At 47.9% G+C, this 14,029-nt stretch overlaps 1 protein-coding gene across 2 annotated transcripts in view; it reads right to left on the bottom strand.

Moving 5' to 3' along the window:
* Positions 1–13,766, bottom strand: part of SH3RF3 (SH3 domain containing ring finger 3) — a 361,536-nt gene extending 347,770 nt beyond the window's left edge. For both annotated transcript variants that reach the window (XM_033125360.1, XM_033125361.1), the window contains exon 1: positions 13,168–13,766. In XM_033125360.1, coding sequence (XP_032981251.1) covers positions 13,168–13,737 — 570 coding nt within the window. In that variant the 5' untranslated portion in view covers positions 13,738–13,766. The remainder of the gene's footprint in view (positions 1–13,167) is intronic.
* Positions 13,767–14,029: the final 263 nt, after the last annotated feature.

Genomic DNA, 14,029 nt, shown 5'->3' with positions numbered 1-14,029 from the left:
CTTCTCGCCTGGAGATGGACACACATTTGATCAGTGGTAAAGAAGGTGATGGGCCTTACATAAGCAAAGAGCAAATGACAGGCATGAACTCACTCTGCATGAATGAAAGAGGAGACATAGCTTATGGGGCCATGCAGCTGTGAGTCAGGTGGGAACAAGAACGTGGGACCTAAAACCTGGCCCAAAGGGAGAATTGAGGGGAGCTGTGACAACCAAACAGTGTTTTAGGATGATCGCCCAGGCCATGGGTACAGACAGCCCAGCAGGGAATGCAGCCAGGAGGGACCCAGCCCGATGCAGCAGGGGCTGGGCTTGCGCTGTCTCAAAAGTAGAACAGAAGGAATTAACTGTCCTTTTCAAGAGACGGTAATGATAAAACTTGGTGACACAAACATAACTGATGAGGGAAAATCAAATATTTTCCCCAAGCCCCAAAAGATGACAATTCTAGGTCAGGCCCTTATAGCTCAGTGTTCTGTTATCAGCTTACCCAGACAGCCCTGCTGGGACCCGGAGCCCACTGTGGGTTTCTCAGACTGGAAACCAGAGCATGGAGCCACTGCCCTGAGAGGAGCACTGGACCCTGGCCACCCCCAGAGCTCCCCTGTCTCACCTCTACCCCAGAGCATTCAAGCACTAAGGACAAAGAGTTGTGGGAGGGCCAACTTTGACCATTTCTTTTACCATTTCCCATCTCTTTGTTCTAAACCTTTGCATCACTGTTCTCTTGAGGTCACGCTTTGCCAAGTTCAGGTACTAGCCTGGTGCTTGACTGGTTCAGGTGGGTGTGATGACGACTCCGTGCCCGGTGGAACCACGAGCTGCAGATGGGCATGAGGATGGCCCAGCACAGACCCCCGAGCTCAGCGAGTGGAAGAACTCAGAAGACACATGTCACCCTTCTTGCCCCATTTATATTTTCAGGCCAAAACAAATCCCAAAGGCTAAGCTTCTCACACTTGCTATTTGGTTTGAAAGATCAAAAAATTAATGTTTCCGAAAGTTGGCTTCTAAGCATAAAATGCTGCCCATTTCTCCCATTCACCCCCTCCACCACTGTCCGTCCCATAATGCCTCAGCACACCCGGCTCAGGCCCTGCATCTTAGACACAGAGGAAACAAGAGGTTAAAAGGCAACCGTCGAGGTGCCTGAGGAAAACAAAGTCTGCTTATTCTATGACATCAGGCAGTTCTTATTCAAACTGCAATCATCTGTGTCTCATCTTCATAATACAGAGGGTGCCAAAAAAAATGTATACATATTTTAAGAAAGGAAAAAAACTATTAAAATTATAATACTCAATATATACCCATAACAAAAGATGAATACAAGTCACGTTTGACTTCTGCAATTACAAGAGGTGCTCAAAGTGGTTACCATCAGCGTCCAGACACTTCTGATTACGGTGAACTACTGCTTGAGCAACGCTGACCAGTCTACTTGTATACTTTTTCTTGGCACCCCCGGTATTTACTTATGAGTTTCTTTAAATTGACTCACTTTTTATTTAAATTTGTTTCCAAATAAAACTTCATGTGACTGCCATATTTTGTTTAAATGTACCACTTGATATAAGTAGAAGGGACCATTAAAATAAACACAAACATTAGCATAAAGCATACCACCAGGAACCGCCTGGCACATCTGGTGGTGTGCTCCCACACTTGCGTTCCCCACGCCCCTACCAGGCACATGAGCACCCCACTGGCACTCTCCCATTCTTTTCCTTTTGTGCCAGGTCACACTCTACCCACCACTTCTGAGTCCTCAACACCCCACCATGACATGGTTTCACTGTGCCTATCAGCATGACAACTGTCCCCTTGAACACTGACATCCTTGAAAAGCACTCAACCTGACAGAATTTTTCCCACCTATATTTAAAGAATGGAAGCATCCACGGATGACGGCCGCCTTTCCCCAGGTGTATTGACAAGTCCACAGCGCTTCCTTCACTCAACAACAATCCCCGGTTACTCTGCAGAGAAGGCCAGTTGAAAACCAACTATCAGAAAATAAACTTCAGCCTAACCCTGACCACACTCCACAAGGAAGATGCATGTGGCGTAACTAGGGCAAAGGCAGTTCTTCATCCAGAGGAGGAAGTGAGGCTTCTGAGAAAGGGACAAGTTCATGGACAAGCCACGTCGAAGTCCTTCCTTCAGTGAACATCACTGTTGGCTTATGGGAGACGCTGCCAGCTCATCTTCAGAGACGCCGTCCTTGCTTGTGCAGCAGCCCTCTCTTGCTTGTGTAATCCAGCACACCCCTCTCTGTTCCGTGGTGCTCAGCCCCCCACAGCAATACGCGACAAGCTGGGGAACCCTTGAGGGGAACTGGGACAGGGGGAACAGGGTTGTGGGAAGTCATGGGAAACACATTTGGTTCCAAGTTTGGGAAATCAACTTGATTTTCTATGAAAATCAGAGGAATCATATTCTAGAATAATATTCATATGAATTTTTAAGAAGAAACTATAAGACCACCAAAAAGGGTATGGGTGGGAAGACGGCAGCTGGCAAAGAAATGGGACTGCACAGGTTACCCAGGCAGAAGGCTCCAGAGTCCACCCAGGGGTGCTTGGAACACAAGGGGCCCCGCCAGGCTCGGAAATAGCCTCCAGCAGGCAGTATCTTTCCCAGGAGAGCAGCTGTTGGGTGGGGGGGTGGGGAGAACTGGCTGGAGACTGGATCAAGGGATCAGAGATGCCCTTTGGGAACTCACTTGAGACACCCCAGGAGACTCACAGAACTCAAGAAAGACCTGGCAGGGCCCAAGAGGTGGAGGTGAGAAGGCAGAGGAAGTTCCTCTGTGACTTCTGGTGAGAGCGGGAGAGGTCTGTGCTAACCCAGGAGTCTTGAAGAAGAAAGCAGCCAGCCAGCTACATGCAGCCACCTCTTGGGGTGGCATGACCTTGCCGTGTGCCCCCCAAGGGCCACGGCCAGGAACATCCCCCACTGTGGACACCAGACGTGTCTGTTCACCCAAAGATGAAAACCACTGCCAATGAGAACACCATATGAGGGCGGGGCAATCAGAAAGAGCACGTCCTCGTCCGGGGGGGCATTATCCCTACATAGACCTGTCTGGCCTCAGTATGAGCATACCTGGAGATCCCAGGGGCAGTCACATAGTCACGTGGCAGGCATGGAAGAAGATGAGATCCGGGCCTTGCTGAGCTGAATTAACTGGCCTGAACGTGCTCCTCACAGACCCGACGGCTACTCTGAACCCTCCTTCTCTCTCCGCGACTGACCTCCCAGGGAGGCCTAAGGAGTCCTGTTCCCCTGAGCCTAGGAAATGGACAGTTTGCTTCCTCTGAGGAAACGCTGACTTAGAAGATTCACTCTTCTCTCAGGATTCACTATCATCCCTAAGTGCTGGCCCCCTTCCTGGGACTCGCACCCAAATTTCACAACAGATTTCTGTCTGCACCTGTAGAAAACCTGTCAGGCAGGAGACTGGTGATCTCTGCTGCCCCGGGCATCAGCTCCAACCCTGGGCACTTAGGAAGGCGTGCAAATGCTAGAAGGCTACAGAGCACTCAGACCTTTTCTGTGAGTCACTCTCAGTGTGGTGGGGAGAACACTGTTGATCACTAAGAAAGCCAGAGGAAGAAGAACCGAAGCGAGATGACTAACTGTCGCCTCCTGGAAGCCAGATGATCCAAACTTTGAAGGGCCAACAAAGCAGTAATTGTCAGGGAAACACACAGCCCACAGAAGGGAACAGTGGAGAAAGAACACTGACAACAGCTTGAGGAAATAAAAATGGAATCAGAAAATCCACAGGAGACAAAAGAAGAGGTTGTGCAAGGATGGGAGTTTAGGTGGCTTGGGTTGTCGACTGGCGTCTTTTCACCTGGATCAAGTCAATGGACCTGGGTCACCAACCGGTATAGACTGATCCCTTCGATATGGACAATGCAAGCTGCCCACACCAACCCAGAAGCCACCCAACTCCGCAGGTGTCCTGGTGGAATGGCATTTGTGGTCAGAGGGCCTGGCTGTCAGGGTATTTTAGGGGTTGTTCAGATGGACAGATGAACAACCCCAGATGGACCGCCTGGGGTTACAGAAGAGTTTCTAAGCCCATGAGGTTGTTTGTGGCAAATAAGGCATTAAGTAGAAAACTGGTGCCCTAGACTGTAGGTGCTGGCTGATTAAAGCTAATGCACTGATTAGTTTGGAGACACAGAGGAAATGCTGGAATTATTATCAACCACACTTCACAGACTGCCATTAACCCCTTGTGGAATACATATGCTGAAGGAGGGAAAAAAGAAAATTCTACTTCTTATAATACCTAAATTAAAAAATGCAAGACATTGCTGAAGTTTGGTGAAAACAGAAGCACATCAGTATGTCAAGGGATCTTAAACAGAATTATGGTTCACGAGGGGCAAACAACAGGGGGTCAGCAGCTGACGCTGGGCCAGAGGAGCACGTGCCCTCAGAGAGGACGCCATGCCTGCCCTGGCGAGGCGGTGGCAGGGCGGGCGGGCGGGAGGGAGGAGGCCCAGCTTTCAATGGGAGGCCTTCTGCTGGCCTGTACTCTCCAGCCCAGCCTGTCATCTGAGTCAGGTGGGCACCGTTTCAACATTTTATGAGTCACTATCTCTGGTCAATAAGGCACTCCGTTTCTTTAGAGCAGCTGTATTTGAGACAAACAGCCTCCACAGGCCTGTGAATGCAAAGCACATACAAACACCCAGGGTGCTGCTCTGTCGGCTGGGTCCTCGTGCACACAGCTCCGGGCGTCACACACCAGGGAAGGGTGCACTGTCTTCAGTGAAGGGCTGACTGGAAAGTTAAAGAACTGTAATCCATTGCTGATATCTGCCGGGTGGGTTCTCTACCGTGACGTCTGACACAGGGGTGCAAGTCCCCCTCAGAATCCAAGATCTGTCACCTCCTTTGAGATGTTGGGGTTACAACTTCACTCCAGGAAAACTGTGATCACAGAACATATGCCACACCCTCGTTTGTCCGACAGAGACACCAGATGAATTCCCAAATCCACAAGAATCATACCACCCAAACTGAGCCACAGAAGGCACAAGAGTGCCACCACTCAGCAAAATGAGAGCTGTTCTTTCCTGAGGAGCATCTATCTTTCATTTGGCCCACGCGTACATCCACACTTAGTCCAGACAATCACTGCCAGTGACAAAACTAACCCACAGGCATCATGAACTTGGTAGATAAATGCGAGTCACATCAGTCAAGTTTTAGGGGATGTTAAATTCGTACAGGCTGTGTACCCGCACCACTGGTGACACGCTGCATGCCTCATCTTGCACAAACACATCTGGATATCGTTACTATGAGCCAGGTTTGGGGAGGTGTCATTTTTAAGTTATGTCGGGTTTGGAGTATGATTATCAAGAGTTAAGGAATCCAAAAAAAAAAAAAAAGAGTTAAGGAATCCAAAGGTTTATTCATAAACAGTCAACATTTATTTCTTATATAGAAATTTCTAAAACAGGAATAAAGTGACGGTGCTTCCATTTTGTGTGTAGGAGAAATGAAGGCTTGGGAGTTTAACTGTCAAAGAATGCACAGTGGCTGTTATTACCAGGACCTCAACGCTGTGTTAAAAATGAGCTTGGTGCTCCATTTGCTGGGAGGTGGCAAGCAATTGCTGAGCCACTTTCTAAAGACCACTATTATTTTTATCTCAAGTACTCACGGCAGTGCCGGGTACACAGTAGGTACTCAAATATGTGTTCAGTGAAGCAGAAGAGAGGAATGCGTCACTCTCCTATTTCTTGAACTACTGTGTGACAGCATCACTGGGACTCGTGCGGTTCCTGGGTGCCTCCCTCCGTTTGAGTGCTGTGCAGAACTCGCTGTCCTGTTCTCAGAGCTCTCAGCTGCAGAACGTGACATCCACTCCTGGTGCCAGCATGTTTTTAGTCTCTCACCACTTCTACTGACTTGAATCCTAAGTCATTTAAACTCATACAAATTCACGTGAGCATTACACACACATTCCATTAAGCAGAAATGCAAATATAATATCTTCATGTTTGCAGATAACCATCGTTATCAGTCAAAAACATACACACACGTGGCAAACAAGAGAAACAACTGACCAAGCCACTCCTCTCAGAGGCTCTTCCAGGTCTTCCAAAAGACCACAACATCTCTAAATATCCAGAAGCAATCAAGGTCCAAAGTCAAATTTAAAGAAGAAGGCAGCAATCTGTGAATAAAATTCAAATTGTGCTACTACTTTATATGCTGATTTACGTTAACTTCACTCAGTGGAAAAGGGGAGCCCCACATTACAGTGCGTGCTAGCACAATTTTTAAACCGTGCACCACTGCCAACACCTTCAGTTTCACACCCTCATCTTTTAAGGTTAATTGGAATTCCAGCAGAATACACGTCAAGCATGCATTCTTAATTCATCTAATCTGAAGATCTTCCAAGCTAGGCAAAGCTGATAAAAAGTGACCTTGGCCTCTTCAAGGGATATAATAAAGAGCATTTCCCCTTAACTAAATCCCTTCTGATGTTTTATTTCAAAAATGTACCTGGAAAAAAAGGGTGTTAACTGTGAAAACTTGAGACTAAATACAGATTTAACTGAAATACACACTTGAAACAACTGCATAATTGAGACCCAATTTCATCATGCTCCAGCAAGCAAGTGGGCTCTCAAAAGCCGGAATGAATGGACAATTGGACATAATTCTGCTTGGCTCAACCACACAGCGGCCTGATCTAGGCAGTTGCAGACGAGCTACTGCGTCCTACAGAGCAGGAAGCTGTGCTCGGCTCTCAGGAGCGCCTCCAACCAGCTGCATCAGCAACTGAGCACGACTGTTCTCCCCGGCCGCCTTTTTAAAAATGGGTTATAGTTTGAACTTTCTTCACTTTAACGAAGCTTGTAAGGATCAGATAACAAAGATAAAACTTGGAAGCAATTTAAAAGATGAAACACACAGGTTCAAGCACTTGGCTTCGATGCCCAATAATGTTCAATAACCCAGTCATAACACAGACCGACTGTGAATCTAAAAACAAACCATGGTATCAGATTACACACACACCCACACACATATCCACACATGTACACACACACACACACACACACACAGCCACATACACACATACATACACATAGCCGTACACACACACAAATAAACACACATACACACACACACAGCCATACACATATGCACAAACACCCTTAATTTAGGATACCATATAAATGAATCCACTAGCAGAAGGTGAGCCCTGTGAAGTGTGCCTCATTGGTGATATGAGATTTCGAGATTTTTGTGTTAGTAATAGGCACTGAAACAACAGCGGATTACATGTGCTAAGCACTGCACATACGCTACCTCAATTATCCAATGAAGCAGCTAGGATTCCTAACACTGATAAGAAGGCTCAGAAAAGCTAAACCATTTGCCCAGGGGCACCTGGTGAGGAAGTGAGAAACTCAGGGTTAAAACTACCTGTGCTGGGACTCCCAACCCCCGTGCCACGCTCGGCCACCCACCCCTTGCCCTCCTTCCTCCCAGGACTCCAGGAAGCCCAGGGACCTACCCTGTCTGCAGCGGCATATACAGGGGAGGCAGTGGGCCACAGCCCCAGGAAGAGAAGCCAATCGTTTGTGCCAAACCCTGGGCCGAGCTGCAGCCGGTCCCAGCACCAGCCTGGGAGACAACACCTACCCCTGAGATGTGAAGGGAAGTGTGTGAGGGTGGCCATGTCACAGTTTGCTCACCAACGTGGAGAGGGAACACGAGAAAGAAAGACGCCTTTCTCTGCTTGTGAATGTTATCATGAGGATATGACGCCTGTACTTACCTAGAAACCCAGTGGGTGGGCTATGGGTGAGACCTACATAGTGGCAGAACAGAAGGAGAGATGGACGAGTATCCATTCCTGAGGACAGAATGGTGCCACCTTGAGAGCCATCCCAGCCCACTTGGACTCTATGGACTGCTCATGTCATCTGCATAGGGCTGCCTAGGACTTGCCCTTAAAGCCATAACTGATGTGATGCTCTTTCCTCAAAACCACAGCGCCCTGGGATCACAGCTTGGGTTTACAAGATAGTAGCCTCAAATCGGAAGGGCATCTGCAGCCGTGGGGCAGACTATAGCCAAGGGGTTGATGCCGCTTCAGTTTGGGACGTTGGTCTCTAAGTAACTGGGTTTGTCATAGAGTAACAGGACTCCTCTAACCACGAAGCCAGTTAGCCAGTCAGTCCAAAGTTTACCTTTCAAATGTACCCCTATTAATTGTGTGCTCTTGAGCAAGAAAACCTTGGGGCCTCAGCTGCCCCTTGACCCCCACCATGTAACCAGCTACCTGGCTGAGCTGTAGTAAGGAATGGATGAGATACACTTAAATCCCCTAACTCAACCCCTGGCACACAGTAGGCACCCCATGAACACCGGGGACACAGCAGGCATTCAGTGAATAGTAACTTTAGATTACTCACTGACTGCCACAAACTGAAACACAACACTGCTGTAAGTCTCAGCGGTGCTGTTTCCATAGGTGGGGGAGGGGTTCGGAGGTGGGGGTTCTTTAGAAAACAGGTCTAAAAAGGACTTCACTGTGACTCATTTGTCATGTCTCCATAGGCAGTTGTCTGCCCCTCATCAGCACGGTGACCACAAGTCAACCAGTTTTCTGCTGTCCTGTGAGCTGTCCAGCTTTTTGTGAAGGCTTCCAGGCACTGGGCCTTTTACTCTGGAGTCCTCATTACATCCAGGACCAAATGACAACAACAACACACCAGACACAGCTGAGCAGAGCAGGGGAATGGAGCCTGAGAACAGCTCCTGACCCAATCCCTTCCTGGTTCTCTGACTTTGCCACTTTGTCCAATCTCTGAAGGTCTCAAAGTAGGAATTAAGTCACCCACTTCTCAGGATTATGGTGACTTTTTTATAAGGCAATATATGTCAACGTGCCGAGCACACGGTAGGCACTCAGTGATCATTAAAACAGAAAATCTCAAGCATAAGCTGTTCAACTGTCGACAACTAAAGAACACGCTGATAGGCTTCCAAATACCATAGACACTCTCTACACTGGCCCCCAGCTAGCTGCCAGCTGGACTAGCCCACACTCCACTTCCTCCATAAGACGTCCATCCCCACAGAAGGCTGCAGCCTGGCAGACTGTGGGCCAGGCTGCCACTCCTACCTGGGGAGGTCTGTGCTTACCAGGAATCCACGGTCTTGATTCCCAACCATGTTTATGCAAGTGTACTTGTAACAGCAAATACAAACCTGAATTAAATACCATGCAAATTGAAAAGGTTTGAGTGCAAAAAAAGGTCACTCCGTGGAAAACCACACTGACTGCTTAGGAAAAACTCACCAAAGACAAGACAGTTTTCAAACTGTGAAATGAGGCGAGAAAAAAAACATAAAACATTGAGGGACAATTATTTAAAATCTAGAAGGTGCTCCACTCAGAATTTTTTGAAATTCTCTTAGTTCTCACTCCCCTTGAAAGAAACAAATAAAAAAAATCAAAAACTATGTTGTGGTTTAAGCTAGAACAGCAATTTGGAAGTCAAAGAAAAGTCCTTAGCGCTGCATCCAGAAAATAGTGAATGGATGAATACAAATATGAATGAATACATACATGTGTGCTTATAAAACAGAATATTTACTAGGTATCATTTGTAAGATTTTCCAATTTATTTGACCTTTCCCCTTACTGGGTCCCAGTCACATTGACTGAGAGATAACAGAAGACATTTCAAATTTAAACATATCCTAAAGTACTTCTAGATACTTAATCTAGACTAATTAGGCTCTAATGCCTGTTTTATACCATCAAAATTATTACCCAAGCTTTCTTAGTTCTTTCATCTGTGAAAATGTCCTTCCTCCTAACCTTCATCAAGTCCTGGATTGACACCAACCCACCGCCCACAGGAACCTCCGAAGAGCAGAGAGCAGAATGGCTTCCAAGCCCGAATGTCAGCAGCATAAAGACAGCCCGTGCCCGTCCGGTTCACCTAGAATGGTGCCTGGTATAAGGTACGTACATAGTCAATTCTGTGTATGCCCAACTATAAGGCAAGGGATTTTCAAAAAAATCAAAACCAAAAAACAGAAAAGAATTGGAATTTTCTTATATTAGAGTCCTTATGAGGAAGTAGTCTTTGGGGGCATCCCAGTTTCGGGTACCCCATCTCATAAGAGAGCTGTACTTTCGCTTTAACAAAAATCTTTGCTCCTCTACCTCTCAAAGAAAAAGAAGTAGTCTTTGAATTACTCGATTTGGAACTGCAAAACCCTTTCAGAAAGACATGCTGCCTGAAACATCTCCATCAGTGCTAGTTAGGGGTGTTTAAGGGGTCACCTTGTAAAACTGAAAACAAAAACCAAACAAGGTCAGCTGAGAAACTTGGCACACTTAGCAACGGCAATGCTTGGACAGTGCTGTTATGACAGGACTTTTTAAAGATCACTTTAAGAAGCAACACATAATGACAAGTATTTGCCAGGAGGCAAATGAAGAGACCAACAGTCCTAACCTCAGGCAGTGGGTACTTGTAACTTATGCCTCATCTCAAGTGGCTCAGGTGAAAGCAGAGCTGAGAGGCTCTGCAACCAGGTTAGAGGATTCCAAGTGACTCTGTGAGAACCCAAACCCTGGTGGAAAAGATGCCAGTGAAGAGTATGGAACAAAAAATTGTTTCATGAACTCAAAAGGATTTAATACATTTTATACGTGATGTAGTCCCAATGTCTACTTATAATTATATTGATAAACAATCTAAGCAGATATTTGTTTATCTACATACCCAAAAAGTTTATATATCCCAGTTGACCCAAAAGAAAATTGAAGGAGCTTTTCATTGGTAAAATTGGGGACTGTCTTATATTTACAGTCACCTGCTACTAAGGCATATATGGTATTTGCTGAATGAGTGCCTGTCTATTAAACAACATGTAGCAACACCCAGCATTTAGCTTTGCTATGAGGGGTCAAAGCAATTCCAGTGGACAGTAAAGTACCACAAGCCTACTTGAAAGTAATTTTCAGCTGAAGTCAGCTTGCCAAATTTATAGGCTTAATGTGCATGGCTCCATGCAGTACTTCTGGTTGTGGAAGAAGACTCCCACTGACCATCAAAACTCCGTGGATAAAAAGCCAGATGGTATTAAAATCCCTGCCTCCACTACTTTTTCCTCTCTGAAGATGATCAAATATAAGATTGGATTTAATTCAGACTCTTCCTAGACCCCAAACTTAGTCCTTATGAGGTGGGTCTGTGAAAAAGAAAGGATTAAAGCTCACGCTTAGTTAACACACAAACAGAAAGAAAGAAAATGTGTTCAAAAGTTCCCTAAAGCTCAGAAAACCATAAACAATCTGATAGCTACAGGTGCCTATAGAGAAAGTCAATCAATAGTCCCAAAATTTACTCAAAAAAATTTAATTTCCTATTATTAAGTAGCCTTACTAAAAGTTATAAGTTCAACCCCACTGACACATTTTTTTAAAATACTACGAATGCCACCACAGAGTTCCAAGACCTGAGGTAACCTCCTAACCTGATCAAACGCAATTCCCATAAGACGAACTGGGAGGACATCTGTAAACACGTGGTCATCAAAATGTTCCAGTGTTTTACCAGAAACACCATTCCAAAAACCGTATTACTTCTCTGCCCTTTATTATAACACAATAGATCAAAACAGCAAGAACAGGGAGGAAAAGTTTGAAAATCTGTACCGCTTGTGAGTGGATTTAATCACACTCAAATCCAAAGAAAAATTTCTTAATTCCCCTTCAGCAGTGATCCCAAATATGAATATGCCTTGACTATTCCTGACTCCCCATTCTTCCTGATCCATAGGAAAAAAACCTAGTTTGGCAAAGTATGACATTTAACTATAAAGCTCAACATCCAAGGGTTTAAGTTCCTAACCTCTGAAATGCTGCAGTACTGAATAATTCAGATGGTAGAATTTTTCCAGCATCTCGGTATTGAAAAGATTATTTAAGTGGTTTATGCACCACCAGCTCCTTAAATGGTCAAAAGTACAGGAATACAGTGGTATTCTCAAAAAGGCATGATAATTGCAAAAGATTAGCAATGTAATTTTTTTACCTTTAACTGGGCTTTTTTCTATTTAAAAAACATATAACACATGAGTATCTTGTTTCTCACTTAAACCAGTATCCCATGGGCTATCCTCCCCCATAACAGTTCACAAGGTGGCAGAAGGTGTGAAATTACACGTACTAAGTAGCTTTGGAAACCAATTCATTAAAACCCTAAAGATAAGGTCTTTCACTAAAACAGAAGGAGTGGGTGCTGTACAATGTAGTTGCACACACACACACACACACACACACCTCAAATAAAGACCCACGTGGGACTGCAACCCTGCCTAAGATCCCAGGAAAGAACCACCAGGAATTCCTGACAAACCCAGTCCAAGAAGGGCTGGACCAAACATTCGTCCTGTCTCCAGGTTAACTTCTTCCTGCCTGTTAAAAGAGTTTGTAATTTGCCTTCTTCCCACCCCGGTCACACACTTCCCTCCGCCCAATCCTCCCTTGCCAGACACGCAGGGAGGAAGCTCAATCTTCCCAGGGACCAGAACCTGGGAAACATTAAGCACTAACTTTACCCAGGCAAGCTGAGGTGTGCAGAGGGATAATCTGGAGGTCCAGGGAAAGAAGGCTGTTTCTGGGGAGGTGGGAGGACCCAGCAAAGTTAAAAAGGTGGGAGCACACAGCTCCAGTCAGCAGAAGATACTGGAGGTGAGCCAGGGACAGGAAGATGTGCCCACCTCCTGGGAGGACAGGGTGTTGCCACACAGATGAACAGGTGTCAAGGTTCCCTGGGACCACATGCCGCCACAGAGCAAGTGCAGGAGGTATGAAAAGGGATTTCGAGGGAGAGGATGCATAGAAGGCAGATGCCGACAAGAGGTTCAGAGGAGAGGGCGCGCGCTATGGGGGTCTCCAAAAGTTGGCAAGTGGGACTTGAAGGATTACACTTACTGAATCCCTAGGGTGAAGCAAGTTAGAAAAAGAACAAGGCGAACGCCACTGTGGAGTCACCTCTGGTCTCTCTTGCCCCTCATCATTGCCCCCCACACCCACGCGTCCCCCCACACACACACACACACTTTGGCGCCACGAAGGATACCCACCTTTGCCAGGGGCGCACTCCTGCTGGTCGCCAGCTCGCGCAGGCTTGCGGTGGCGCTACCCGTGGCCAAGGGGAAGCCTGGGGAGCTCGGGGCGCTGCCCGCCGCGCTGCCCCCGCCACCCGCGACCTCAGAGGACGCCCCCGATCCTGGGCCAGAGCGTGCGGGTGGGCTGCCGCCAGGGCTGGTGCCACCGCGGGGCCGCTGGCGGATGCCGTCCAGCAGGCGCACCAGCAGGATGTTGGCGGGCAGTTCGTCCACGCCGCAGCCCACCAGGATGCGGCACTCAGGGCAGCGCAGCTCGTGGCGCGAGCACACGATGCTCTCCAGGCAGCGGCGACAGAAGGTATGCTGACACGGCAGCACTTTGGCCGTGGTGTCCAGGCGCTCCAGGCACACGGAGCACTCCAGCAGGTCCAGCAGCGACGACTCGTCCATGTCCTCGCCAGACGCCGCGGCCGAGGCCGCCTCCCGCCGCCGCCACCGCTCTCCCGGCTTGTCTTCGTCGCCCTCGCTCTGCGCAGCAGCGGCGGCCGCCTTGGACGCGCACAGCCAGGACGCTCCGAGCAGCATGGGGGAGGCGCCGGCGGCGGCCGCGCGCAGCTGCCTAGGTCCCGGGGCTGGAGCGGGGCCCGCTGCAGGCAGCGAGCATCAGGATGGTGCCCAGGCGGCCGCCAGGAAGCCAGGCTCCGCCAGGACTTCCTTCACCCCCGGGCCGCGGCGGTGCAAAGTGGCTCACCGTAGAGGGGACCAGAGTTCCGCGCTCCGCGAGCTAACTCCCAGCCAACGGAGCCCACCAGTCCTTCGAAGCCCGGTGCCCGCGGCTTCCGGCTACACCTGTGCCACCCCGGGTCCGCCCAGCGCA

Source organism: Rhinolophus ferrumequinum, chromosome 13 (assembly GCF_004115265.2).
Source record: "Rhinolophus ferrumequinum isolate MPI-CBG mRhiFer1 chromosome 13, mRhiFer1_v1.p, whole genome shotgun sequence".
Taxonomy (NCBI): domain Eukaryota; kingdom Metazoa; phylum Chordata; class Mammalia; order Chiroptera; family Rhinolophidae; genus Rhinolophus; species Rhinolophus ferrumequinum.
The sequence above is the reverse complement of the archived record's forward strand: the minus strand, read 5'-3'. Positions and strand labels throughout refer to the sequence as shown.